Raw genomic sequence first — 26,654 nt, forward strand, 5'->3', positions numbered from 1 at the left:
ATTTAAAATTGATTAATTTACAATGTAATTAACTAGGTGTCAGAGTGGTAGGACACAGGACTGTGTTAATGGTACCTCGGCAGTATAGACATGCATCAGTGGGTTCTTGATAATGGGTCTCCATTGCATCCTCTTAGCCTGGGAAGGTGGATCTTAGAATGATACAGCACAGGAGGCCATTCGGCCCATCGTGTCTGATCACAGAGTCATTGAAGAATAGCAAAAAGGACAGAGGGTGAAACAATTTCCTGTCAAGTTTCAAAGCCTTGCATTGTGTGCTAAAACAAAGAACATTAAAGTTTACAAGGGAAAAATGCGGTGCTTCTTAGATATAAAAATAGCAAATAAGAAACAGAGCACGATAACACAGGATAAACATGGCCTCTAATCCAGAAAATTACCCTGTTTAAAAAGAGTTGCTGTTGATATTTTTAAAAATCAATAAACAGTGAAATCTCCTTATCTACACTTCAATTATCCACCAGAATTTCTAAGGGACATAGATTTATGGGAGATGTTACTTTGTTGCATAGTTCATTAAAACAATCACCTTCTGTCTGACACAAAGCAGCCTCACAATTCAAGAAAGATTACATTCAATTTGTGTTATTTGTAATTGCCAGTCTTCATTCCTATGTCGAGGGAACTGCCGTACAATAAGGGCAAGACCAAAATTTGGGGACTTTTCCAGTTTCCATTATCTATCAGGAGCATTCCGATCAATCATTGGGAAATGGCAAGATGGAATAAAATGACCTTTTCCAGTCCTATACGTTCCTATGTTATGGTGGATAATTCAGGTTTTATTGTGACAAAAAAAAGTACATTGTGCAACCAACCCCATTCAAGCAGAAATATAGACAGCTTGTATTTATATAGCGCCTTTAATATAGAAAAACAGCACTAGTTGCTTCACAGAGACGTAATGGAAAAAAAGGTGCCAAGTCAAAGGAGATACGTATTAGGAGAAAGGCAAAATTCTGCGGATTCTGGAAATCTAAAATCTAAACAAGAGGTCAAAGAGGCGGGTTTTAAGGAGCGTCATAAAGGAGGCGAGATTGAAGAGGTGGAAGGGTTTAGGGAGGGAATTCTAGAGCGTGGGACCAGGCCCACTATTGGTGACCATGCCTTCTTCTCTTCTTAGGCAGTCCCTCGGAACCGAGGATGACTTGCTTCCACATTAAAAATGAGTTTGCAGGTGACTGATGAGTCCAATGCGGGACCTACAGTCTCTGTCACATGTGGGGCAGGCGGTGGTTGAAGGGACAGGTGGGTGGGGTGCTTGGGTTGACGTGCGCTCCTTGCGCTGCCTGCGCTTGGCTTCCGTTTGCTCCCGGTGAAGAGACTCGAGGTGTTCGGCGCCTTCCCGGATGCTTCTCCTCCATTTTGTGCGGTCTTGGGCCAGGGATTCCCAGGTGTCGGTGGGGATGTTACATTTTTTCAAGGAGGCTTTGAGGGTGTCCTTGAAGCGTTTCCTCTGCCCACCTGTAACCACCGCTCTTGCCGTGCCGGGGCTCCGAGTAGAGCACTTGTTTTGGGAGTCTCGTATCGGGCATGCAGACAATGTGACTCGTCCATCGGAGCTGATTGAGCATGGTCAAAGCTTCGATGCTGGGGATGTTGGCCTAAGCAAGAACACGGATGTTGGTGCGCCTATCCTGCCAATGGATTTGCAAGATCTTGCGGAGGTAGCGTTGGTGGTACCTCTCCAGTGCTTTGAGGTGCCTGCTGTACATGGTCCATGTCTCTGAGGCATACAGGAGGGCGGGTATCACTGCTGCTCTGTAGACGATGAGCTTAGTGCCAGGTTTGAGGTCCTGGTCTTCAAACACTCTCTTCCTCAGGCGACCGAAGGCTGCACTGGCACACTGAAGGCAGTGTTGGACTTCATCGTCGATGTCTGCCTCTGTTGACAGTAGGCTCCCGAGGTATGGAAAGTGGTCCACGTTGTCCAAGGCCTTGTTGTGGATTTTGATAATCGGGGGGCAGTACTGTGTGGCGGGGGCAGGTTGGTAGAGGGCCTTTGTCTTACGGATGTTTAGTGTAAGGCCCATGCTCTCGTACGCTTCGGTGAAGGTGTTGACGATGGTTTGGAGTTCGACCTCCGAGTGAGTGCAGACGCAAGCGTCGTCTGCATACTGTAATTCGACGACAGAGGATGGGACGACCTTGGATCTGGACTGGAGGCGACGGAGGTTGAACAGTTTCCCGTTTGTTCTGTAAATTAGCTCCACTCCAGCGGGGAGCTTACTGAGGGTGAGATGGAGCATTGCAGCAAAGATGATCGAGAAGAGTGGTGCGATGACACAGCCTTGCTTGACCCCGGTTCGTTCGAGAATTGGGTCTGTGGTGGAACCGTTGGTCAGGATCATGGCTTGCATGTCGCTGTGAAGCAGGCGGAGGATAGTGACAAACTTTTGAGGGCAGCTGAATTTGAGGAGGACACTCCATAATCTCTCACGGTTGACAGTGTCGAAGGCCTTTGTGAGATCAAAGAAGGCCATGTACAGCGGTTGGTGCTGTTCCCTGCATTTCTCTTGTAATTGACGTGCGGTGAAGATCATGTCCATTGTGCCCCTTAGTGGGCGGAATCCGCATTGCGACTCTGGGAGGAGCTCTTTGGCCACTGGGAGAAGGCGATTGAGGAGGATTCTTGCGATGACTTTCCCTGTGGCAGACAGCAGGGAAACTCCACTGTAATTACTGCAATCGGACTTGTCACCTTTCTTGAAGATGGTCACAATTACGGCATCTCTGAGATCCCCGGCATGCTCTCCTCCTTCCAGATAAGAGAAATTATTATTTTTAAAATTTTTATTCATTGATGGGATGTGGGCGTCGCTGGCTAGGCCTGCATTTAGTGCCCATTCCTAATTGCCCTTGAGAAGATGGTGGTGAGCCGCCTTCTTGAACCGCTGCAGTCCATATGGTGTAGGCACACCCACAATGCTGTTAGGAAGGGAGTTCCAGGATTTTGGCCCAGCGACAGTGAAGGAACGGCGATACAGGTCCAAGTCAGGATGGTGTGTGGCTTGGAGGGGAACTTGTAGGTGGTGATGTTCCCATGCATCTGCTGCCCTTGTCCTTCTAAGTGGTAGAGGTCGCGGGTTTGGAAGGTGCTGTTGAAGGAGCTTTGGCGAGTTGCTGCAGTGCATCTTGTAGATGGTACACACTGCAGCCACAGTGCGCCGGTGGTGGAGGGAGTGAATGTTGAAGGTGGTGGATGGAGTGCCAATCAAGTGGGCTGCTTTGTCCTGGATGGTGTCAAGCTTCTTGAGTGTTGTTGGAGCTGCACTCATCCAGGCAAGTGGAGAGTATTCCATCACACTCCTGACTTGTGCCTTTGGGGAGTCAGGAGGTGAGACACTTGCCGCAGAATTCCCAGCCTCTGGCCTGCTCTTGTAGCCACAGTATTTTTCTGGCTGGTCCAGTTCAGTTTCTGATCAATGGTAACCCCCAGGATGTTGATAGTGGGGGATTCAGCGATGGTAATGCCATTGAATATCAAGGGGAGATGGTTAGAGTCTCACTTGTTGCAGATGGTCATTGCCTGGCACTTGTGTGGTGCGAATGTTACTTGCCACTTGTCAGCCCAAGTCTGAATGTTGTCCAGGTCTTGCTGCATATGGACACGGACTGCGTCAGTATCTGACGAGTCTCGAATGGTGCTGAACAGTGTGCAATCATCAGCGAACATCCCCACTTCTGACCTTATGATGGAGGGAAGGTCATTGATGAAACAGCTGAAGATGGTTGGGCCTAGGCCTAGTTCATGAATTCGCGCCAGTAGTGCTTCTCCGCCATGCTTTAGTGCCTCAGCGGGGATTCTATCTGCTCCTGAGGCCTTGTTGTTCTTCAGTTGTCGGATGGCCTTTTCTACCTCTGGGCTGGGGTTGTGCTGAGATGGTGGCGGGTAGCATGCTGTGGGATGGAGTTGAGGACACGCGTGTCGCAGAGTCGTGGTTAAGGAGATCTTTGAAGTGTTCCTTCCAGCGGGCTCTGTCCTTGATGAGCACCTCACCGTTCTTGGCCCGCAGTGGGGAAGGGCCTTGGGTGCTTGGGCCGTAGATGGTCTTGACTGCGCTAAAGAATCCACGCAAGTCATGGTTGTCAGCTAGCTGCTGGATCTCCTGCGCTTTCTCCACCCACCATCTGTTCTTTAGGTGGCGAGTTTTTTGTTGGACCTCGGCCTTCAGGCTTCTGTAGAGCTGCTTTCTTGCTCTCGAGTTCTGTTGCTGTTTCCAGATCAGGAATGCCTTGCGCTTGCGGCTTATTAGCTCCTGGATCTCCTGGTCATTCTCGTCGAACCAGTCTTGGTGTTTCCTGGTCGAGTGACCGAGCGTCTCTTCACAGGTGCTGATTATGGAGGCCTTGAGTGCAGACCAGACGCTGTGAGCACTCTGTGTCTCTGCATCACTGGGAGTCGTCAGGTTGTTTGTGAGGCGCAGGCTGAATAGGGCTTTCTTAGCGGGGTCTTTGAGTGCTCCAGTGTTAATTTTCCTGCAGCATTGTTTCTGTTGCCGCCGCTGTTTTGGGGCTAACATTGATGGAGATGACACAGCGGATTAGGCGATGGTCTGTCCAGCAGTCATCAGCTCCTGTCATGGCGTGGGTGATGCGGACGTCCTTGCGGTCCCTCGCTCGAACGACGACGTAGTCCAGCAGATGCCAGTGTTTGGAATGAGGGTGCTGCCATGAAGCCTTGTACTTGTCTCTCTGACGGAACAAGGTGTTGGTTATGACGAGGCCATGTTCTAAGCATCGACAGGAGGGTACCACTGGAGTTGGCTTTCCCTACACCCTCTCTGCTGATCACACCTCCCCAGAGGTCTGTCCTTTCCATCTCTGGCGTTAAAGTTGCCAAGGAGGATCAGCTTGTTGCCCGTTGGGACTCGGGACAGGGATTGTTCAAGGCTGGAGTAGAATTCCTCTTTGGTCTCGTCTGTGGCTTCCAGTGTTGGGGCGTATGCACTGATGACCGTAGCGCATTGGTTTTGGGCTAGGGTGAGTCGAAGAGTCATGAGGCGCTCGTTTATACCGCATGGGGAATCTCAGACGCCCAACAAGTTCATTTTTTACGGCGAAGCCTACCCCATGGAGGCGGGGTTCTTCTTCAGGTTTGCCTTTCCAGAAGAAGGTGTAACCACCGCCTTGCTCCTTGAGCTGGCCTTCCCCTGCCCACCGGGTCTCACTTAGGGCGGCGATGTCAATGTCAAAACGTCTGAGCTCCCGGGCAACGATAGCAGTATGGCGTTCCGGTCCGTCACTGTTGGGGTTGGCCATGGGGGTCCTGACATTCCAGGTCCCAAACTTCCATTTTAAAAGGGTGGAAGATGCCTGTGCGTGTATTCTTTTAACGTGGAGTGGCCGTTGCACACCAGCTACCACACGGGCTTGACAGAGCAAGGTCTTGGTCCAATGGCAAGGGGATCCAAGACGATTGTAGACCAGGCTCTGCTACAACGGCCTAGCAAACACACACAAACATACTGCTACTGTCCTCCTCCCTCCTTCCCGCAGATCCTCTCTGCTTGGGTTTCGTAGGATGCATTGTGGTCCTCCCGACCTCGCTGTTGGCCTGTGCCGCACTCCCCTGGGCCCCGACGCCGCTGCTGGTCCATGCTGTGCCATTCTTGGGCCTTGACCTCGCTGCTGGGCTTGTCCTCGTTCCTGGGTTCCGGCTTCGGACATGAATGATGTTGTCTCTCACAGGATCAAATTAGCACTGATATTCTCGCGGTCCCTGGTCCCGAGCTCCACTCGCGATCCACTAGTCACTAGATCACTAGTCTAGTGGAGAAGCACAGTCTTGACGGCAGAGGGGTCTGGGAATTTGGGAGCTAAGTTTAAGCGAAGAGCCAGTGCTCACTGAGAACAAAGAACAGGCATGGTCAGGGGATGGGCAGTGGGCTCAGGTAACTTTAACCTTGCAGCTTGAACTTGCAGTTAGGGATAAAATGCACCCACTATTAGAGCCAGGGGAACTTAAACAGCAGAAGAGAGGAGGCTGCGGGGAAAGAGAGCAAAGGATGGCAACGGATGGTCAAGGATGGCAAAGGAGCTCCCTCGGGAGCTGCCAGCACAGGAGCCATCTTGTAAGGCAGCTGAAGGCATTGCCGTCAATGGTGGGGCAAAAGAGGGATGCACAAAAAGCCCAGACATGATGGGCTGAATGGCCTCCTTCTGCGCCGTTAATTTCTATGAAAGCCATAATTAGAGGAGCAGAGAGTATTGAGGTGGGGGGGGATGTTGTTAGGCTGCAGGAAGTTACAGAGATAGGGTGGGGTGTGGCGAAGAAGGGATGTAAACAAAGTTCGAGGGAGGTACATATAGCAAATGCATATCTCATCCATTTCTAATGCACAAATGATTGTAACCTCAAATAGTTACTCTTTGTTCCAGGTGATGCCAGTTTTCATTGATATTTAACTGCAAATTTGTTATTTCTCGAGATGGCTTAATGTGTATTCATACAGCAGTCCACCTTGTAGCAGGGGCTTTGTTAGTTAGAAAGAATAAACAGAAAAGTTCCATTAGTGAGGGAACTGCAAACAATGGGCCAAATTGTGCAGCAGCAGGGCGACTTTCTCTTGTACGTTTAGATTTTTTAATTTTTCGCATGGCAAGTTGCTGAATGTGCTAACTGATAACGGCGCAGCGAGGAAACCCAAGCATCTGGGACTTGAGTGAACAGGGCAAGCAACTGTGCATCTCCTTAACAAGGATGATTGAAAGATGGTGAAATTAACAGCGCAAGGACGGAGAAGGAAGTGTAAATTAGAGTGGGTAAATTCAATGTTAAATCAGGTACAGAAAGGGAAAGAGAGAGGGGAAAATGAGAAACACAGAGAAAAATAAATTTAATTTTATATTTTTAAAATCTCCTACAACTAAAACATGAAGGAATAAGTCTCCACACTTTTAAGAGTTCATTTTCAGTGTCAGAGATGTTTTTTGGCAGTAATTAACACTTACATGTCGTTAAAAGGGTACTTAGACTGGAATGGACAAGACTTAACTATGTGGCGAGTTTAGTTCATATCTACTGCGCAAATACAGCAATTTCACGCCATTCAATGCATTTCAATGGGGAGGCAGACCGCAAAGTGCTATTTTTGCGAAGCTAACGGTGGAGTAGCGCAACTCGGTCAGCAACTTTTGGATATTTGACTTTAACCATGCATCTGCCCCCCTCTCCTGAAGTTGTACCATTTGCACTTAAATAATGGCGCGCGCCATTAGTCTCACCATTATTTTGACAGGAAAATCCAATCAGAGGTGCAGATCGTTACATAAGTGGCAAATGAACTTTAACATAGATAAATGTGAGGTGATGCACTTCAGGAGGAAAAATAGAAACATCACCTACACCGTAGAAAATAAGAAACTGAATGGGGACAAGAGCAAAGGGATCTAGGGTTACAGGTGAACAAATCATTAAAAGCAGCATCGCAGGTCAGCAAAGCAATTAAAAATGCTAACAAAGCACTAGGATTTATTTCTAGGGCTACAGAATTCAGAAGTAGTGAAGTTACGTTAAACTTGTATAGGACCCTGGTCTGGCCGTACCGAGTACTGTGCACAGTTCCGGTCTCCTTACTATAAAAAGGACACAGAAGCACTGGAGAAAGTGCAATAAAGATTTACCAAGCTGGTACCAGAACTGACAGATTACAGCTAGCGGGAAAAATTGAACAGGTTGTAGCATTTTTCTTTAGAAAAGAGACTTAGAGGTGACCTGATAGAGGTCTTTAAAATTATGAATGCATTGGACAGAGTAAATGCGGAGAGAATATTTCCAATTGTGGGAGAATCCAAAACTAGGGGCAATAAATACAAGATAGTTACTAATAAATCCAATAGGGAAATAAGGAGAAATTTCTTTACTCAGAATGGTTAGGATTTGGAACATGCTACCACAGGAAGTAGTTGAGGCAAATAGCTCAGATGTTGTCAAAAGAACAAGAACATAAGAAATAGGAGCAGGAGTAGGCCATACGCCCCCCTGAGCAATTGAACCAATGTTCAGGAAGAAGGAAGCTGTAGATTGCAGGAAGATATCAATAAATTGGTCAGATGGGCACAACAATCGCAAATGGAATTCAATCCGGAGAAGTGTGAGGTAATGCATTTGGGGAGGGCTAAGGGCTAACAAGGAATGGGAATACACATTAAATGGTAGGACACAGAGTAGTGTAGAGGAACAAAGGGACCTTGGAGTGCATGTCCACAGATCCCTGAAGGTAGCAGACCCGGTAGATAAGGTGGTTAAGAAGGCATACGGAATGCTTGCCTTTATTAGCCGTGGCATAGAATACAAAAGCAGGGGGGGGGGGGGTTATGTTTCAACTGTATAAAACACTAGTTAGGCCTCAGCTAGAGTACTGCGTGCAGTTCTGGTCACCACATTACAGGAAAGATATGATTGCACGAGAGAGTGTACAGGGGAGATTTACAAGGATGTTGCTGGGAGTAGAGAACCTTAGCTATGAGGAAAGACTGGATAGGCTGAGTCTTTATTCCTTGGAACAGAGGAGGCTGAGGGGAGACTTAATTGAGGTGTATAAAATTATGAGGGGCATAGATAAAGTGGATAGAAAGGACCTATTTCCCTTAGCAGAGGGGTCAAAAACCAGGGGGGCACAGATTTAAAGTAATTGGTGGAAGGTTTAGAGTGGATTTGAGGGGAAATTTCTTCACCCAGAGGGTTGTGGGGGTCTGGAACTCACTGCCTGAAAGGGTGGTAGAGGCAGGAACCCTACCCACATTTAAAAAGTACTTGGATGTGCACTTGGGATGCTGTAACCTGCAGGGCTATGGACCAAGCGGGATTAGACTGGATAGCTCTTTGTTGGCCGATGCGGACACGACGGGCCGAAATTGCCTCCTTCCATGCTGTGGACCTGAAATTAGGATCGGGGGCTTGCCGCGCGTGCATAACATTTTAAGTAATCATTAATTAACATGTTTACAAGAACAATAATCTACACATTTGCTGCAGTTAATCAATTATAAGTCAGTCTCTCTGGAGGCTTCCTGACTCGGTCCGGATAACGCCTCGGTGGTGTAGTAGGTTCTTTTGGCAAGGTCGATTCGGCTTGAATGCCAGTGTCGGGTTCATCTGGTTCCAGTATCACCGGATCGGAGGTAGATACTATGGGTATCTCTGCTTCATCATTAGGCGTATAGAGATGTGGTGTAGGTTGCCCCTTTTCGGATGACTCTATAATCTGGTCAGCATGGCGCCTTATTAGGTTAGGTTGATTGGCTATGATAAATTGACCCTTAGTGTTAGGGGGATTAAATACATGGGGTTACGGGGATAGGGTGGGATATGTGTTGGTGCAGGGGTTACGGGGATCAGGTGGGATATGTGTCGGTGCAGGCTCGATGGGCCGAAATGGCCTCTATCTGCACTGTGGGGTTTCTGTGGGTTTCTGTGATTATGCTTTCTCCAATGTCCACGGTATACATCAGTGGTCCTAGTCGTGTGCAAATAGTTCCAGGTTGCCATTTCTCGGTACGGTAGTCCCGGGCCAAAACTTGTTGACCTATCTGGAAGGTTCTAGTTGGGCTTTCATTCATGCCTTGAAATTGCCGGTTCTCTACGTCCCTTCTGATGTTTGGCTTGATCAAATCCAGCCGGCATCTTAGTCTTCTATTGAAAAACATCATGGCGGGAGTTTGGTTTGTAACCACGTGTTGCATTCCTGTGCGCAAACAAGAAGTTATCTACCTTACGTTGTAGATTTATGTCTTCATTACCCATGGCCTTTATGGCCTTCTTGAAGGTCTGGACAAACCTTTCAGCTAATCCATTGGTGGCGGGATGGTATGGGGCGGACGTGTAGTGCTTACCCCATTGTTTTTTTAAGAACTTCCTGAATTCTTCGGATACAAATTGCAGTCCATTATCAGAACAGATCTGTTCAGGCAGCCCATTCCTGGCAAATATGGTCCTTAATACTGTGATGGTTTTTTCCGTGGTGGTGGAGGACATCTTTATTACCTCCGGCCACTTGGAGTGTGCATCCACCGCGATTAAGAACATTGAGTCCATAAATGGACCAGCAAAGTCGATATGTACCCTTTGCCATTGAGATGAGGGCCACTCCCATGGATGTAGAGGGGCTTGTGGTGGGGCGTTTTGGACCTTCTGGCATCCTAGACAGCTCTTGGTCATTTCTTCGATGTCTCCATCGATACCTGGCCACCACACAAACGCTCTGGCTAGGTTCTTCATTTTCACTCCACCCAGATGCCCCTCGTGAAGCTCCTTTAGCACTTTATCCTGGAGTTTGGGTGGAATCACCACTCTGGATCCACACATCAAGGTTCCTCGGCACACTGACAGCTGTTCTCTTCTTTGCGAGAATGCTGGCAACAGTGGTTCGCCATGTGCTGGCCATCCCTTCACCGTTAAATCGTAGACTCGTGAGAGAGTCGGGTCATTTCTCGTTTCCTTTTCAATGGTAGAATTTGTTACTGGTAGACATTCCACTATGGTTGAGTGGAACATCTCCACTGGGTCCACTGTAGGTGCCTCTTCTACCGTTGGCAACGGTAGGCGCGATAAGCCGTCAGCATTCCCATGCTGTTTTGATCCTTTGTATTCTATGTCATATTGGTGTGCCCCTAGGAAAAGGGACCACCTCTGTAGCCTTTGCGCTGTCATAATGGGAACGCCCTTTTTAGGGTTGAATATGGAGATGAGGGGTTGATGGTCAGTCAACAAGGTAAATTTTTGTCCGTGTAGGTAATGGTTGAATTTCTTCACTCCCCACACCAGGCTGAGTGCTTCCCTGTCGATCTGGGCATAGTTACGCTCAGCTGAGTTCAATGAGCGTGACGCAAAAGCTATCGGCCGCTCCGAGCCATCAGGGAATCTATGCGATAATACCGCTCCTACGCCGTAAGGGGATGCATCGCACGCCAGTCTGATTGGCAGTGATGGGTTGTAATGAGCCAACACTTCCTTGGACGTGATCAAGCCTTTGCATTTATGGAAGGCACGTTTACAGTCTTCGCTCCATTTCCAAATTACTCCCGTTTGTAGCAGTGCGTTAAGAGGGTGCAGAACAGTTGACAAGTTCGGTAAAAATTTGTGATAGTAATTTATCAATCCCAGGAACGACCTTAATTGTGAGACATTTTCAGGTGCTGGGGCTATTATGACCGCTTCAATTTTTTCAGGTGACTTATGCAACCCTTCTTCGTTAATTATATGGCCACAATATATTTGTTTCTGGAAAAATTCGCACTTGGGGCGATTTGCTCGTAGGCCCTGTTCTCTCAGCCTAGTGAGCACCTGCTCCAAATTGGCACGGTGCTCATTGTCGTTTTCTCCTGTTACAAGGATGTCGTCTAGGTAGCATTGAGTCCCCGGAATCCCTTGCAGGACTTGCTCCATAGCTCTTTGCCAGGTAGCTGGAGCTGATGCTACTCCGAAAACCAGTCGATTGTACTGGTACAGGCCTTTGTGTGTGTTTATCGTGAGATACTTTTTAGAGGCCTCCTCAACCTCCATCTGTAGATATGCCTGTGCCAAGTCAATTTTGGTGAAACGTTTCCCTCCGGATAGTGAGGCGAAAATATCTTCTATCCTCGGAAGAGGATACTGTACCGTGTGAAGGACCGGGTTTACAGTCACCTTGAAGTCCCCACAGATGCGAATTTTTCTCTGTTCTTCAGATTTATCATTATTCAACGTTTTCTTCGTGACCAGGACGATGGGTGTTGCCCACTCGCTCCAATCTACCTTGGATAACACACCTGCCTTTTCCAAATTCTCCAGCTCTGCCTCGACTGCTGGACGAATTGCGTATGGCACCGGCCTTGCCTTAAAAAACTTGGGAATTGCCGCATCTTCCACTTTTATTGAGGCGGTGACGCCTTTCAAGGTTCCTAGTTCCTGTTGAAACACTTCTTTGGCGTTGGCCAAGATGTCTTTTAATCGTTCAGGTATGACGTCACCGTCAGTGCCTGAATGGAGTGCCAGTCTAAACATATCTTCCTGATGCATTCACGTCCCAACAGCGGTGGACCACCATCTTGCAGAACGTATAAATACAACTTCTGTATTTCCTTGCCGTTGTATACAACAGGCACCCTTATTTTCCCTCTGTGGTATACTTTCTGCCCCGTATATGTCTTCAAGATAATGGATGTGTCTTTCAAAGGTATATGTGGAAATAGCCGCTCGTAATCCCGTCGACTTATGACGGTCAGAGCTGATCCTGTATCTAGCTCCATTTTAACTGGGGACCCCGCTATCGTGAGGGTAACCCAAATGGTCTGGTAATCTTCTTTGGCAATTACATTATGTAATTTGAGACAGCTTAGTCTCTTGTTTCCGGAGTCGCTATCGCTCTTCTGGTCTTCGGAGCTACTGTCCGTCATCATTTGTACCTTTCTGTACTTTTCCTTATTGATTTTTTTCCTGTCAGTGGATTTTTTGTTTCCAGATCGGCATACACGTGCAAGGTGTCCCATCTTTCCGCATTGCCTGCATGCTTTGTCCTTGAACCAGCAGTCCCTCTGGTCATGGGTGGATCTGCCGCAGCGATAACATCTCTCGAAACCCCGTGTCATTTCATGGGTACCGAAGTCCTGTGGCTTTTGCTGTATCTCTGCAGCTCCTCTTGCTGCTGCTTTGTATGATACAGCCACACTGAAAGCCTTGTCCAGTGTCAAATCTTTCTCAGAAAGTAGCCTTTTCTGTGTTCCTTCACTTAGGAGACCGCAGACGAATTTGTCTCGTAGAGAATCTGCCAGTCCTGCCCCGAATTGGCAGTGCTTTGACAGCTTTCTTAATTCGGTGAGGTAATCAGCGTTACTTTCATTCTTGTGCTGATTCCTCCTCAAGAATTTGAATCGTTCTGCTATCAGCAGCGGTGTTGGGTTTAAGTGCTCCTGTAGGGTATCAACAATCTCCTTAAAATTCTTGTCCATCGGTTTGGCTGGAGTGATTAAGTTTCGTAACAGCCCGTATGTCCTTGCGCCCATCAGATTTAGAAGTACCGATGCCTTTTTATCATCCTCTACTTCATTCGCTGTGCAATATACCTCCACAGCACAGTGGCATAGTGGTTAGCACTGTTGCCTCACAGCGCCAGAGACCCGGGTTCGAATCCGGCCTCGGGTGACTGTCTGTGTGGAGTTTGCACATTCTCCCCGTGTTTGCGTGGGTTTCCTCCGGGTGCTCCGGTTTACTCCCACAGTCCAAAGATGTGCGGGTTAGGTTGATTGGCTATGATAAATTGACCCTTAGTGTTAGGGGGATTAAATACATGGGGTTACGGGGATAGGGTGGGATATGTGTTGGTGTAGGGTTTACGGGGATCGGGTGGGATATGTGTCGGTGCAAGCTCGATGGGCCGAAATGGCCTCTATCTGCACTGTGGGGTTTCTGTGATTCTTTCCACATGTGGTCCAATCCTCTATATTACTATCGAAAGCAGTAATATTGCCAGTCTTAGGCATCCTGAAAATCAAAAATGGCGCCTCCCGCGCTTTCCTTTCTTCCCTGCCGAGAAAAAATGGCGCCTCCCGCGCTTTCCCGCCGCTGCTGACAATGCTGTTCTCCGCGGTTTTTATTTACACAGACATTTTTAATAGTTGGAGACTCGTTCCCGCCGGACTCTCTGGGACTTTTCCCTCCCTCTGCTTGGTCCGAACGCCGACCTGCTTTGCAGCGCCGGCCGTCTCCCGAGTGCTCCATCCTCCGTCTCTGTTTGCCTTCGCCTTCCCACTCGCTGCTCGGCCCCGCTGCAGAACCACCCGATCGAGCCCCAGCCCGCCGCCCAGGAAGGATCAGTGCAGTACCTGCCACCAGCCCGGCTAGCTGGTGAAACCACAGTTTGTTTTTTTTTTCTTCGACCTTCGTCTGAGGAATCGATCTCCTTGAGGTGCTGCCGAATTGCAGGTAAGTCCGTTTCGAATTCGTCGCCACTGTTGTATCCGTGTGTTAATGGAGACACGGAATGCAGGAGTTGGTTTAACAGGTGTTTACTGAACAAAGTCTGGAGGTGAACTAAAAGATACAAGACGCTATACAGGCTTACATACCCGAGTGGTCACTACCGGTATTATAGTACACAGGGGCTCTTAAAGGTACATACACTACAATTATCATCTCTGCTCTGTTCACTGCACTCTCCTCAAAATCGACAGTTTACAAAAAGCCTAAAGTGTACCTGGGGATGAAATGTAGGTTACCAAATGGAGGCAGAATAGATGAAAATTAGGGAACAAACTGTTACAATTGCCGTATACAATAAAGTGTTAATGGGGAATTAAGGTTCCTTTACTGAACGCATCATATTCTGCATGAGGTCCACAGATTTCACCTCTCATCTGAGTCCTGGAGAGAATGTCACTAGAATATTCCCAGCACCTGGAGCAGCCCCAAATCCACCTACAGTGGACAGGGATACAACAAAAGTCATATCATGCATTGAGGTCCCATTAGACATTCGTAATAACATCTGGGACTGTCTTCAGGAGCTGGATGTAACTAATATAACTCACTGCTGGTGGTGAGGAGAGACATCCTTGCTATGATAAAACCTTACCTTGCCATTTAGTAATGAGTAATGAGCAAGAATTAACTAATAATCTGACAGTAAGGGAGCATCATCCAAACAGTGACCATAACATAGAACAGGAGTAGGCCATTCTGCCCCTTGAGCCTGTACTGCCATTCAATTAGATCCTGGTTGAGCTGTATCTTAACTCCATCTACCCGGCTTGGTTCCATAACCCGTAATACCATTGCCTAACAAAAATCTACCAGATTTCCAGCATCCGCGGTATTTTGCTTTTGTAAAAATCTATCAATGTCAGTTTAGAAATTTTCAATTGACCTAGCCTCAACAGCTGTTTGGCGGGGGGGGGCGGGGAGTTTCAGATTACCACTACCCTTTGTGTGAAGCAGTGCTTCCTGATATCACCCCTGAACAGCCTAGCTCTAATTTTAAGGTTATGCCCCCTTGTTCTGGACTCCTCCACCAGAGGAAATAGTTTTCTCCCTATATACCCTATCAAATCCTTTAATCACCATAAACCCCTCAATAGATCATCCCATAATCTTCTATATTCAAGGGAATAAAAGACCAGACTATGCAACCTATCATCATAATTTAACCCTTTTTGCCCCGGTATCGTTCTGGTGAATCTGCGCTACACCCGCTCCAAGGCCAATATATCCTTCCTGAGGTGTGGTGTCCAGAACTGAACACAGTGCTCAAGATGGGGTCTGACCAGAGCTCAGTACAGCGGCAACATAACTTCCAGCCCTTTGTATTCCAGCCCCCTCGAGATAAAGGCCAACATTCCATTAGCCGTTTTCATTATTTTTTGTACCTGTCCACCAGCTTTTAGTGAGTTCTGTACTTGGACCCCTAAATCTCTGCTCATCCACAGCTTCTCACCAGTTAGAAAATACTCTGATTTATCTTTCTTGGGTCCAAAGTGGCGACCTCAGACTTTCCCACATTAAACTCCATCTGCCACAGTTCTGCCCACATACTTAATCCGTCAATGTCCCTTTGCAACTTTCTGCTCCCATCTACACTATTTAATTTGCCACCTAACTTGGTGTCATCAGCAAACTTAGATATACGGCAGTCTATTCCTTCATCCAAGTCCTGTAGAAATATAGGGAAAAGCTGAGGCCCCAGTACAGGTTCCTGGGCGAAACCACTAGTCACATCCAGCCAGTTTCAGTACATACCCATTATCTCTACTCTCTGTCTCCTACCTCCTTACCAATAGGTTGCCTCCAATACTATGCACTCTCATTTTTGTGAACAGTCTGAACAACAACAACAACTTGTATTTACATAGCGCCTTTAATGTAGTAAAACGTCCTAAGGTGCTTCACAGGAACTTTATCAAACAAAATTTGACACTGAGCCACATAAGGAGCTATTGGGGCAGATGACCAAAAATTTGATTGAAGTGGTAGGTTTTAAGGAGCGTCTAAAAAGAGGAACGAGAGGTAGAGAGGCGGAGAGGTTTAGGGCGGGATTTCCAGAGCTTAGGCCTTGGTAGCTGAAGGCACTGTTGCCAATGGTGGAGCGATTAAAATTGGGGATGCTCAAGTCTCTTATGTGGTACCTTGTCGAATGCCTTCTGGAAGTCATAAAAAGTTTGACATTAAGTTCAAGAAGGCGAAAGATCACACACAAATCATAAGGCAGACTTTGACAGAATGAGACGCAAGCTGAACACGTTAAACTGGGCTGAGATGTTAACAGGTAAACCTACAGAAAAAAATTAGTACAATACATACCCCTAAAGAGCAAAAGTTCCACTTGTACAGTCAAGAAACCATGGTCAACATATAAAGTGAGACAGAGTATAAAACTAAAGGAAATGGGTTACATAATTGCTTAGGAATCCAAGGGTTAGTATGGTAATAACAGAGCGGCACAAAGGAAATATTAAGAGATGCAAAAGGAATATGAAGAAAAGCTTGCAAGTAATATAAAGGCTAATGGTAAAAAAAATACAGGTAGACTATCCTTTATCCGAACTTCCGAAAACCGATTTTTTTTTCGTTCAGCGTAAATCGTGCGCACGACATGACCCGAGTGGCGCAAAACATGGCAGGAGTGGTCCTCCGGGGCCCAGAACAAGAATTCCTGCAGATTGTCGACATGCCGGCCTTCACTCTCGATGTTAAGTGTGACTGAGGGAGCTCTGCCTTTCCCTGTGAGCAGGGCAGAGGGTCACAGAGTTCCCGCCTGGGTAGGAGATTGCAGGCCGAGCCAGGCAGTGTGAAGGAGGTACCAGGAGAGTGAACCTAACAATACAGCGGCCCGTCCGATAGCTGCAGCGGCCCGTCCGATATTCTTTGCTCCCCCCGACCTGATTTGCGGGCCAGCTTAGCGTAGGAGTCAGCCGATATCCGGCTTTCCCACAACTGGCAGCGGCAGTCGAGCCCCAGACCCCTGCTAAGTCAAGGAATTCAGAGAAGCAGGAAGGGGAATGAGACACAGAGCAGGGGGAGCTGTAAACAGACTGTGAGCAGCAGCACAGAGAAGCAGGAAGGGGAATGAGACACAGAACAGTCGCAAGAGGTAGCCTGAACTTTTAGAATTTATATTAAATACAAATACTAATTACCAAATTAATTTAATGTTCAGAGTTTCCCAGTCTGAAATAATACCTTCTGAAATCCGAAAATTTCTGAAAACCGAAACACAGCTGGTCCCAAGGTTTTCGGATAAGGGATAGTCAACCTGTAATATATTCAGTGTGTCTTTAAGGGAGATGTGTGCTTATCAAAGACTGACGTAGGTGATACTGTAATAGACAAGACAATGGCAAATATATTAAAGGAGTACTTTGTATCAGTTTTCATAGTAGAGGAAAAGGATAAAATACCAGATAAAAGGGAAACTAAAGATAAATCAAGGGGAGGAACTTATTGGATTCAATATAAGTAACAATATGGTAATGGAGAAAATAATGGGACTGAAAACAGATAAATCTCCAGGACCTGATGGTTTCCATCCCAGTGTATTAAAAGTAGGTGAGGGAATTGCAGAAGTGTTGGTGACAATCTTTCAAAGCTCTCTTGATTCTGGGATTGTGCTGTTAGATTAGGAAATTGCAAATGTTATTCCATTATCTAAGAAGGGTGGCAGAGAGAAACCAAGTAAGTAACAGGGTCCGTCAGTTTAACATCAGTTGTGGGGAGGCTAATAGAATCTGTAATTAGGGGTAGAGTTACTGAGCACGTAGACAAGTATGAATGTATTTGTTAAGGTTCAACACAAGAGACTATTAGCAAAAATTAGAGCACGTGGAATTAGAAGTAGCTTTTTGACTTTGTTTGGAAATTGGTTGGGAGATAGGAGACTGACAGTGGGGATGAAGAGTTGGTAATCTGATTGGCAGGATGTGACTAATGGTGTTTCCCAAGGATCTGTTCTGGGGCCACAACCTTTCATCTTGTATATTAATTACTTGGATGAAGGAATAGAGAGTTGTATATCCAAGTTTGCAGATGACACTAAGTTAGGACATAAGAAATAGAGCAGGAGTAGGCCATACAGCCCCTCGAGCCTCCTCCGTCATTCAATAAGATCATGGCTGATCTTCGACCACAGCTCCACTTTCCCACCCTATCCCCATATCCCTTAAGTCCAAAAATCTATCAATCTCAGCCTTGAATATACTCAACAACTGAGCATCCACAGCCCTCTGGGGTTGCGAATTCTAAGGATTCACAACCCTTTGAGTGAAGAAATTTCTCCTTATCTCAGCCCTAAATGGCTGACCTCTTATCCTGAGACTATGCCCTCTTGTTCTAGATGATACAGCCAGGGGAACCAGCCTCTCAACATCCAATCTGTCAAGCCCTCTCAGAATCTTATATGTTTCAATGAGATCACCTCTCATTCTTCTAAACTCCAGAGAGTATAGGCCCATTCTACACAATCTCTCCTCATAGGACAGCCCTCTCATCCCGAATCAATCAGTAAACCTTTGTTGCACCCCCTCTAAGGCAAGTATATCCTTCCTTTGGTACGGAGACCAAAACTATACACACTGCCTTACTCTTGTACTCCAACCCCCTTGCAATAAAAGCCAACATACCATTTTCTTTCCTAATTGCTTGCTGTACCTGCATGTTAACTTTCTGTGTTTCTAGGAAACTAGATGAGTACATGAGAGAAAAAGGGAATAGAAAGATATGCTGAAAGGCTGAGATGAGGCAGTTGGAATAGGAGACTCGTGGAATATAAACACCAGCACAGACTAGTTGGGCCGATTGCCCTGTTTCTGCGCAGTATATTCTATATAATTCTACGTAATTATGATGGTTAACAGAATATTAGATTAATTATCTTTGATTACTAAATAGTTCGCAGACACAACTCTGCCTACATTGTATCCAACCACGCCCGTTAAAAATGATTGTTCTAATTTAAAAAATATAAAGACAACTTTCTGAATACTCACCACTGTGACTTCTTCTCCTTGAATGGAGACATCAGGTCTTTTGAAGTGAGACAACGCCACAATGGCCGCTATGCTCGCAGCATCAATAATGTTGCCATCATGGTTTAACAAATGCAAGTCTACACGAATCTGCCACACCTAGATAAGAGAATCAAAGAAGAAAATTAATCTAGCTAGTTTACATAGAGTCTGAGGATTGAAAGAAAGAATGAATGTTTAGGGAGATTGAAGAAATAACTTGATCAAGTGCAATCTGAAGAATTTAAAAAATAAATGTTATATGTTCAACTGGTGTCTGTTGCAATTTTAGATTATACTTCATAACCAAACCACACGAGCGTCGCACGCTAAAAGTGATAATGATTTGTTTCAATTTACAAATGATCCAGTTTGAATTATAGCTCCATGTTTAAATGGGTTTGGAATCTGCAGTGATCTTGTTGAGTGTAAATATTCTATCATTTCCCTTGATATTGACAGTACAATGCACAGAACCGGTGAACCTTTGGCAGTAGCCATATGGCAGCTTACTGTCAAGATCCATATCTGAATATTGCATTTTACCATTTGGAAGTACAGTAGAGAAGCCTCTGGAAAAGAGCATTATAATCAAATGATTTGATAATTCAATTTTTAGCACTAAATTTCTACTTTGCTTCATTCAAATTACTGGATAACTCAAACTTTTAAGTACAAAAATGACCGAATTATCAGGGGTAGGCTATATGGCTCCTTGCCTTGGCATTGATTTTGAAGTATTTTACTTATTATTAGCGGATCACTGATGTTTGGATAATCAAGGTACAGAGGCTCTAAACAGTGGTTTCCCTTTTACAGTTTGCATCGTATGAGCATACTTTAAGGTACATATTGTTGCGGATGAATGCATCCCAGTTTTATCTTCCCAAATGCTTTTTTGTCGGTGGTCCATCTAATCAGTTATACTATGTATGGCTGCTTAGACTAGGTACAAGTGTATAAACATGGTCATGTTACTCAAGATCACAAGATAGGTTTGTATCTTGATGAGGTCTCTTCTTCTAGAATACTGTCGCAACATTGCTGCAGAAGAATGGGGCCTCTTCGTGCTTAATGGCTATTCTCTCTGGAAGGGAACAGATTGTTCGAGGCAGAAGGGGCCAGGTGTTATGGAAGGGGAGGAAAGAAAACAGCAGCTTACCTACAAAAGAGGGGACAAGTATAATAAGTGTTATTACAGGAGGAGAGGGATTAAGCTGCAAATTGGAGGGAAATATAAACCAAACCTCTGGGGAGATGAACCCTTAGAAGTAGCTGAAACCTCAGCAGCAGGGTGAAACCTTAGCGGGAGTTGAAGCCTTAGAAACCAATGATCTGCAGCTGTCTGTTTGGCAGACAATAGATTGATTGTGGGTGAGCTTATCTATTTTTTGGCTATATTGCTGTTGTGTACGTAAACTGTTGTTATATGCCTGCCTTTTTGCTAAACTAAACCTCCAGAAGTGAGGTGTGTGTGGAGAAATCTGATGCTAAATAAACAATTGATTACTAAAATGAATCTATTTATTGGTGTGGTTAACAGTACTTGAGCCTAAGGCACAAATCCCCTCTCCCTGTCTAGTGAATCGCAGTCTGGTTCACCAGAGATAGCGGTCAGTAGGGAGGTATTTGAGGTACAAGTTCAGGTGTCTATCCTATCTGTTGTGACAATATCTTCTCACCTTTGCACCTGCTACAACACACAGAGATTCTGTGTCTATGCACTTGGAATTCCTCAGACACCTCTCCAACAGCCGGTTCAGTTTAACTAATAACTCGGATTGCCTGGAAATCATAACATTTAGACACTATTATTGCAAACTATATTTTCCAAAAAAGAAAATGACAGATAGCAGTTATTACACATTCAAACAGCAGGGGTAAGGAGGTACCTTCCTATAATATGATCCAAATTCTAACAAGAGCAATGGAGAAAGAATATAATTGGAGTAGCAAAACGTTAGTTGGGGTGAAATTGGTCTTTGGTGGTAGTGCAAAATGGGCGATAATGAATTGGCAGCCGGTTTTAAACACCGCCCGATTTTCTTTTCCATTAACTTCAAATTGAAAATAAATTTGAGAGATGTAAAATGGGCTGCCGATTCACGATCAAACATTTTGCACTACTGCCGAGGACCAATTTCACCCTTAAAAAGCTACCAAATTGATTTACTTGCAAAACATTTCAATGATTTTATATCTATCCAATAATTTTGTACGTACGCTTTCCAAAAATCAGCCATATTAACAAACTGAAGAATGTTCATCATTAATCTTCTCCTTAACTGTAGACTGCCATCACAGTTTAAAAAGCTTCACATTTTTAATTCTGATTGTTCTACAACAGTTCAAGCAATTCATTAACTGTGCCTCATCACACTGCTCATCAGAAGAAGACTGTGCAGATAGCAGACTCTAAAAATAAGAGGGGGAAAGAAAATACAATAAAACAACAGAACTCTATCAAGGATTTCTAAAATTGAGACGGTAACAGGTGACAATGTGGTGGACTAAATGTGGTCTGTGAGCATTACTAGTCCAAGACACTTCTCATTACAATGGAGATAGAGACAAACTGATTATTGGGTTATGAATAAAAAAAAAAACTGACAATACACAGATCTGCTAGCATCTGAAAGAGCCAGTGTTCTGGTGAAGGGTCTCTACCTGAACAGTAAACCTGATGTCTTAAAAACAATTTGTGCTGGGAAATGGAACACTTATTTTAGACACTCAATGGACTGGATTTTATCAATGGGGATGTGCTGGAGGCGGGACTGCTGGTTTCCGGGTTTCAGTCGCGCCCCCAGCGACGCCTGACCAACCCATGCTATTTTTCCTTGATTGACATTGTTAAACCCACCCTGCGGGCTTACCGGCCAATTAAGGGAAAGCCGGTGACAGATGACGTCAGCGTATAACGCTTCACTTGTCGAAAAATTTTTGAGAAACTGTCAAACACTGACAATCTCTGTTCTAAGGTGAGCCCTTGCACAGAAGGCTCACCAAGACCTCTCTCCTCAGCAGAAAGCAGATGGCTGCTGCATCTGAGAAAGCAGCAGCCATTCTGTCATCTCTGCCATTGAGATGGGGCACCCCCGGATCCTCAAAGGTTGAAGCCTGCAGAAAGATAAAAGGTAAGGAAACTTTTTCCAGCACTTTACACTCCCCTCTCATACTTATCTGTCCACACTTGCACCCATCACTCACCTCTACAGCTTACATTTCGACCCCTCTCACCCCCACTGCTCGCCTTGCTGACCCTAGCGAGGTTTGCAGCAGTCGGGAAGCCCGCAATTGCAGGCGTAAAATGAGGAAATTCCTCAAAACTGCCAATAACTACCCTTGAACAGGCAGTTAATTGGCTCTAAGCCCCTTCCCGCCGAGAGGTGGTGGGTCCCTGTGCGACTTGGGGACCTGCCTCCCGGGAAGATGGTATGGAGGCGGGTTGGGAGCGGGGTCGGTACCTGCTCCCAGTTTCTGCCATTTTCCCGGCAGTCCCTCCTCCAAACCCGCCTCCTCAGGGCTGGTAAAATCCAGCCCAATGTGTCAGCATCAAGCACTCCTAGGTCAGGTGAAGCATAACTACATGCAGAGCTAAGTTCCCACCACACTGCCCCAACCTCAAGTGCACTCCCTACTGCACCAGAGTGACAATTTTTCCATTTCCCACACCGGCCAGAGGCACTCAGAACTGGATTGGGATTGTCGAAACTCATTCCACATAGGTCCCTACAGGTGGACAGAAGAGACTTTCATTCCATCTGGGCTGGATTTGAACCTAGGTCCTAGAGATGAAAGGCCAGGATCTAACCCATTGTGCCATTCAGTTCCCAGGTTGCTCCTTAGTTCAAATATAGATCGGAAGGTCACTGATCTCCCTAACTTCCTAAATCAAAATATAAATTGGACTGTGCAACAAGGATGTGCTGAAAAACATAGGAATAGGAGTAGGCTATTCAGTCCCTCGAGCCTGTTGCGCCATTCAATTAGATCATGGCTGATCTGTACTACAATTTATTCCATTTACTCGCCTTTTATTCATATCCCTTGATACTCTTAGCTAACAAAAATCTATCGATTATAGTTTTGAAAATTTTGATTGACTCAGAATCCACAGCCTTTTGGAGGGGCAGAAATCCAGATTTCCACTACCCTTTGTGTGAAAAAGTGAGGACAATATTCTGACCGAGCTCTCATTTTACGATTCTGCCCTTTTGTTCTGGATTTCCCCACCAGAGGAAATAGCTTCTCTGTATCTACCGTATCCAATCCTTTTATCATTTTAAACACCTCAATTAGATCATCTCTCAAACATCTCAACTCAAGGAAATACAAAGTAGATTTATGCAACCTGTCCTCATAATTTAACCTTTTAAGCCTTGGTATCAATCTGGTGAATCTACACTGTATTCTCTCCAGGGCTAATATATCCTTCCTGAGATTCGATGCCTAAAGTTGAACACAGTACTCCAGACGAGGTCTGACCAAGGCTCTGTACAACTGATGTATCATTTTCTCCTCTTTGTATTCAGACCCCCTTAAGAAAGGTCAACATTCCATTAGCCTTTTGGATTATTTGTTGTACCTGTGCACTAGATTCAAGTGCTTTGGGATGTTTTACTACGTCAAAGGCACTATATAAATAAGTGAATTGTGTACATGGACACTTAAATCTCTTCGCTCCTCCACACCTACTAGTCTCACATCATTGAGAAAATATTCTGATTTGTCCTTCTCAGACCGAAAGTGGATGACCTCATCCTTCCTCACTTTGAATGCTATTCGCCATAGTTCTGTGCACTCAGTCTATGTCCTTTTGCAACTTCCTGCTCCCACCTACACAACTTACTATACCTCTTAACTTAGTGTTATCTGCAAACTTGGATATACAACTCTCTATTCTTTCATCCAAGTCATTAATATATGTGGTGAAAAGTACAGATCCCTGGGAACACCACTTGTCACATCCATCCAATCAGAACGTTCCCTTTATCCCTACTCTCGGTCTCCGGCCTCCCGAGCAATTACCAACCCATTCCAAGGTCGCCTCCAATTTTGTGCGCTTTCCTTTTTGCTATTAACTCTGGTGTAGAACATTATCAAGTGTCTAAGCAAGTGTGGGGCAGGGAAAAGGAGGAGGGGAGGAAAGAACAAAGGGAAGGTCTGTGATAGGGTGGAAGGCAGGAGAGATTAAAAGACAAAAGGGATGATGGTGCAAGGCAAAAGGAGATGGTAATGGGACAAGTTAAGAAACAAAAAATGACTCTAGATGAGGCGTAAATGGCAATGGCGGAATCATCAACAGCTGCCATGTGAGAGAAAAAAGAAACCATGGGGCCGAAGTTATGATCTGAAATTGTTGAACTCGATGTTGAGTCCAGAAGGCTGTAAAGTGCCTAATCGGAAGATGAGGTACTATTCCTCGAGCTTACGCTGAGCTTCGTTGGAACAGTGCAAGAGGCCGAGGACGAAGAGATCAGAGTGGGAGTGGAGCGGAGAATTAAAATGACAAGCAAACGGAAACTCAGTCATGTTTGCGGACTGAATAGAGGCGTTCTGCAAAGTGATCGCCTAATGTGCTTTTGGTCTCCCCAATGTAGAGGAGACTGCATCGTGAGATTCGTGAGCAGCAAATACAGTATACTAAATTGAGAGTACAAGTCATAGAGTTATAACGGCACAGAAGGAGGCCATTTGGCCCATCGAGTCGTGGCGGCTCTCTGTAGAACAATCTAGTCAGTTTCATTCCCCCGCTCTATCCCAATAGTCCTGCAAGTTTATTTCCCTCAAGTGCCTATCCCGTCTCCCCTTGAAAACATTGAGTGTCTCCGCTTCCACCACTTCAGTCGGCAACGAATTCCAGGTCATTACCACTCGCTGTTTAAAAAAGGTTTTTCCTCACATCCCCCCTGTAACTCTTGCCCAAAACCTTAAATCTGTGTCCCCTAATCCTTGTACCATCAACTAGTGGGAACAGCCTTTCCCCGTCTAGCCTATCCAAACCCGTCATAATCTTGTACACCTCTATCAAATCACCCCTCAACCTTCTTTGCTCTAATGAAAACAAATCCAGCTTCTCCAACCTGTCCTTGTAGCCAAGATCCCCCAACCCCGGAACCATTCTGGTAAATCACCTCTGCACCCTCTCGAGGGCCTTCACATCCTTCCTAAAGTGTGGTGACCAGAACTGGATGCAATACTCCAGTTGTGGCCTAACCAGTGCTTTATAAAAGGTTCAGCATAACTTCTCTACTTTTGTACTCAATACCTCTATTTATGAAGCCCAAGATCCCATATGCTTTGTTAACCATTCTCTCAATATGTCCTGCCACCTTCAGGGACCTATGCACATTAGCTCCCAGGTCCCTCTGTCCCTGCACACTCTTTAAAACTGTGCCATTAAGTGTATCTTGCCTCTCCCTGTTCCTTCTGCCAAAATGCATCACCTCACACTTCTCTGTATTAAATCCATCTGCCACTTGTCTGCCCATCCTGCTAGCCTTTCTATGTCCTGTTGCAGTCGATTGGTATCATCTCACTGTTAGCCACACCTCCAAGTTTGGTATCATCGGCAAATTTAGAAATTCTACTCTTTCACCTGGAAGGAGTGTTTGGGGGTCCTGGATGGTGGGAAAGGAGGTAAAAGGGCAGGTGTTGCATCTCCTGCGCTTGCACGGGAAGATGCCGTGGGAAGTGGAGGGGGTGTTGAGGGTGAATGAAGAGTATACCAGGGTGTTGCAGGGGGAATGGTCCCTTCGGAATGCTGAAGGGGAGGGGAGAGGAAGATGTGTTTGGTGGTAGCATCACGCTGGAGGTGGCGGAAATGACAGAGGATGATCCGTTGAATGTGAAGGCTGGTTGGTTGAAGGTGAGGACAAGGAGAACCCTATTGTGCTTCTGGGCAGGAGTGGAAGGGGTGAGAGCAGAAGTGTTGGAAATGGGACGGACACGGTCGAGGGCCCCGTCAACCATGGTGGAGGAGAATCCTCGGTTGACAAAAAAGGAAGATATCAGAAGCACTGGTATGAAAGGTGGCATCATTAGAACAGATGTAACGGGGAAATTGGGAGAATGGAATAGAGTCCTTACAGGAAGCGTGGTAGGAGGAAGTGTAATCAAGGTAGCTGTGGGAGTCAGTGGGCTTATAGTAGATATTGGTCGACAGCCTATCCCCAGAAATGGAGAAGTCGAGGAAGGGAAGGGAAGAGTCGGAGATGAACCATGTGAAGGTGAGGGAAGGGTGGAAATTGAACATACATAAGAACATAAGGCGCAGGAGCAGTCGGAGGTAATTTGGCTCCTCGAGCCTGCTCCGCCATTCAATAAAATCATGGCTGATCTGATCTTGGCCTCAACTCCACTTCCCTGCCTGCTCCCCACAACCCTCGACTCCCTTACCTTTCAAAAATCTGTCTATCTCCACCTTAAATATATTCAATGACCCAGCCGCCACAGCTCCCTGGGGAAGGGAATTCCAAAGATTCACGACCCTCAGAAGAAATTCTTCCTCATTTCCGATTTAAATGGGTGCCCCCGTATTCTAAAATTATGCCCCCTAGTTGTAGATTCCACCACGAGGGGAAACATCCTCTCAGCATCTACCCTGTCAAGCCCCTTCAGAATCTTATATGTTTCAATAAGATCCCCTCTCATTCTTC

General features: G+C 45.9%; 1 protein-coding gene across 4 annotated transcripts in view; it reads right to left on the reverse strand.

Moving 5' to 3' along the window:
• Window positions 1-26,654, reverse strand: part of exosc9 (exosome component 9) — an 86,118-nt gene that overhangs the window by 39,818 nt on the left and 19,646 nt on the right. For 2 of the 4 annotated variants that reach the window (XM_086009908.1, XM_086009884.1), the window contains exons 4-5: window positions 20,676-20,778; window positions 18,976-19,113 (exon numbers count right to left, since the gene is read on the reverse strand). In XM_086009908.1, the coding sequence (XP_085866034.1) occupies window positions 18,976-19,113; window positions 20,676-20,778 (241 nt within the window). Of the gene's footprint in view, window positions 1-75; window positions 8,932-18,975; window positions 19,114-20,675; window positions 20,779-21,216; window positions 21,301-26,654 lie in introns of those variants that run through there. The other 2 variants (XM_086009898.1, XR_015081500.1) reach the window with 2 other exon arrangements.

Source organism: Somniosus microcephalus, chromosome 2 (assembly GCF_052327205.1).
Source record: "Somniosus microcephalus isolate GS21.2 chromosome 2, FLI_Smic_1.0, whole genome shotgun sequence".
NCBI classification, from domain to species: domain Eukaryota; kingdom Metazoa; phylum Chordata; class Chondrichthyes; order Squaliformes; family Somniosidae; genus Somniosus; species Somniosus microcephalus.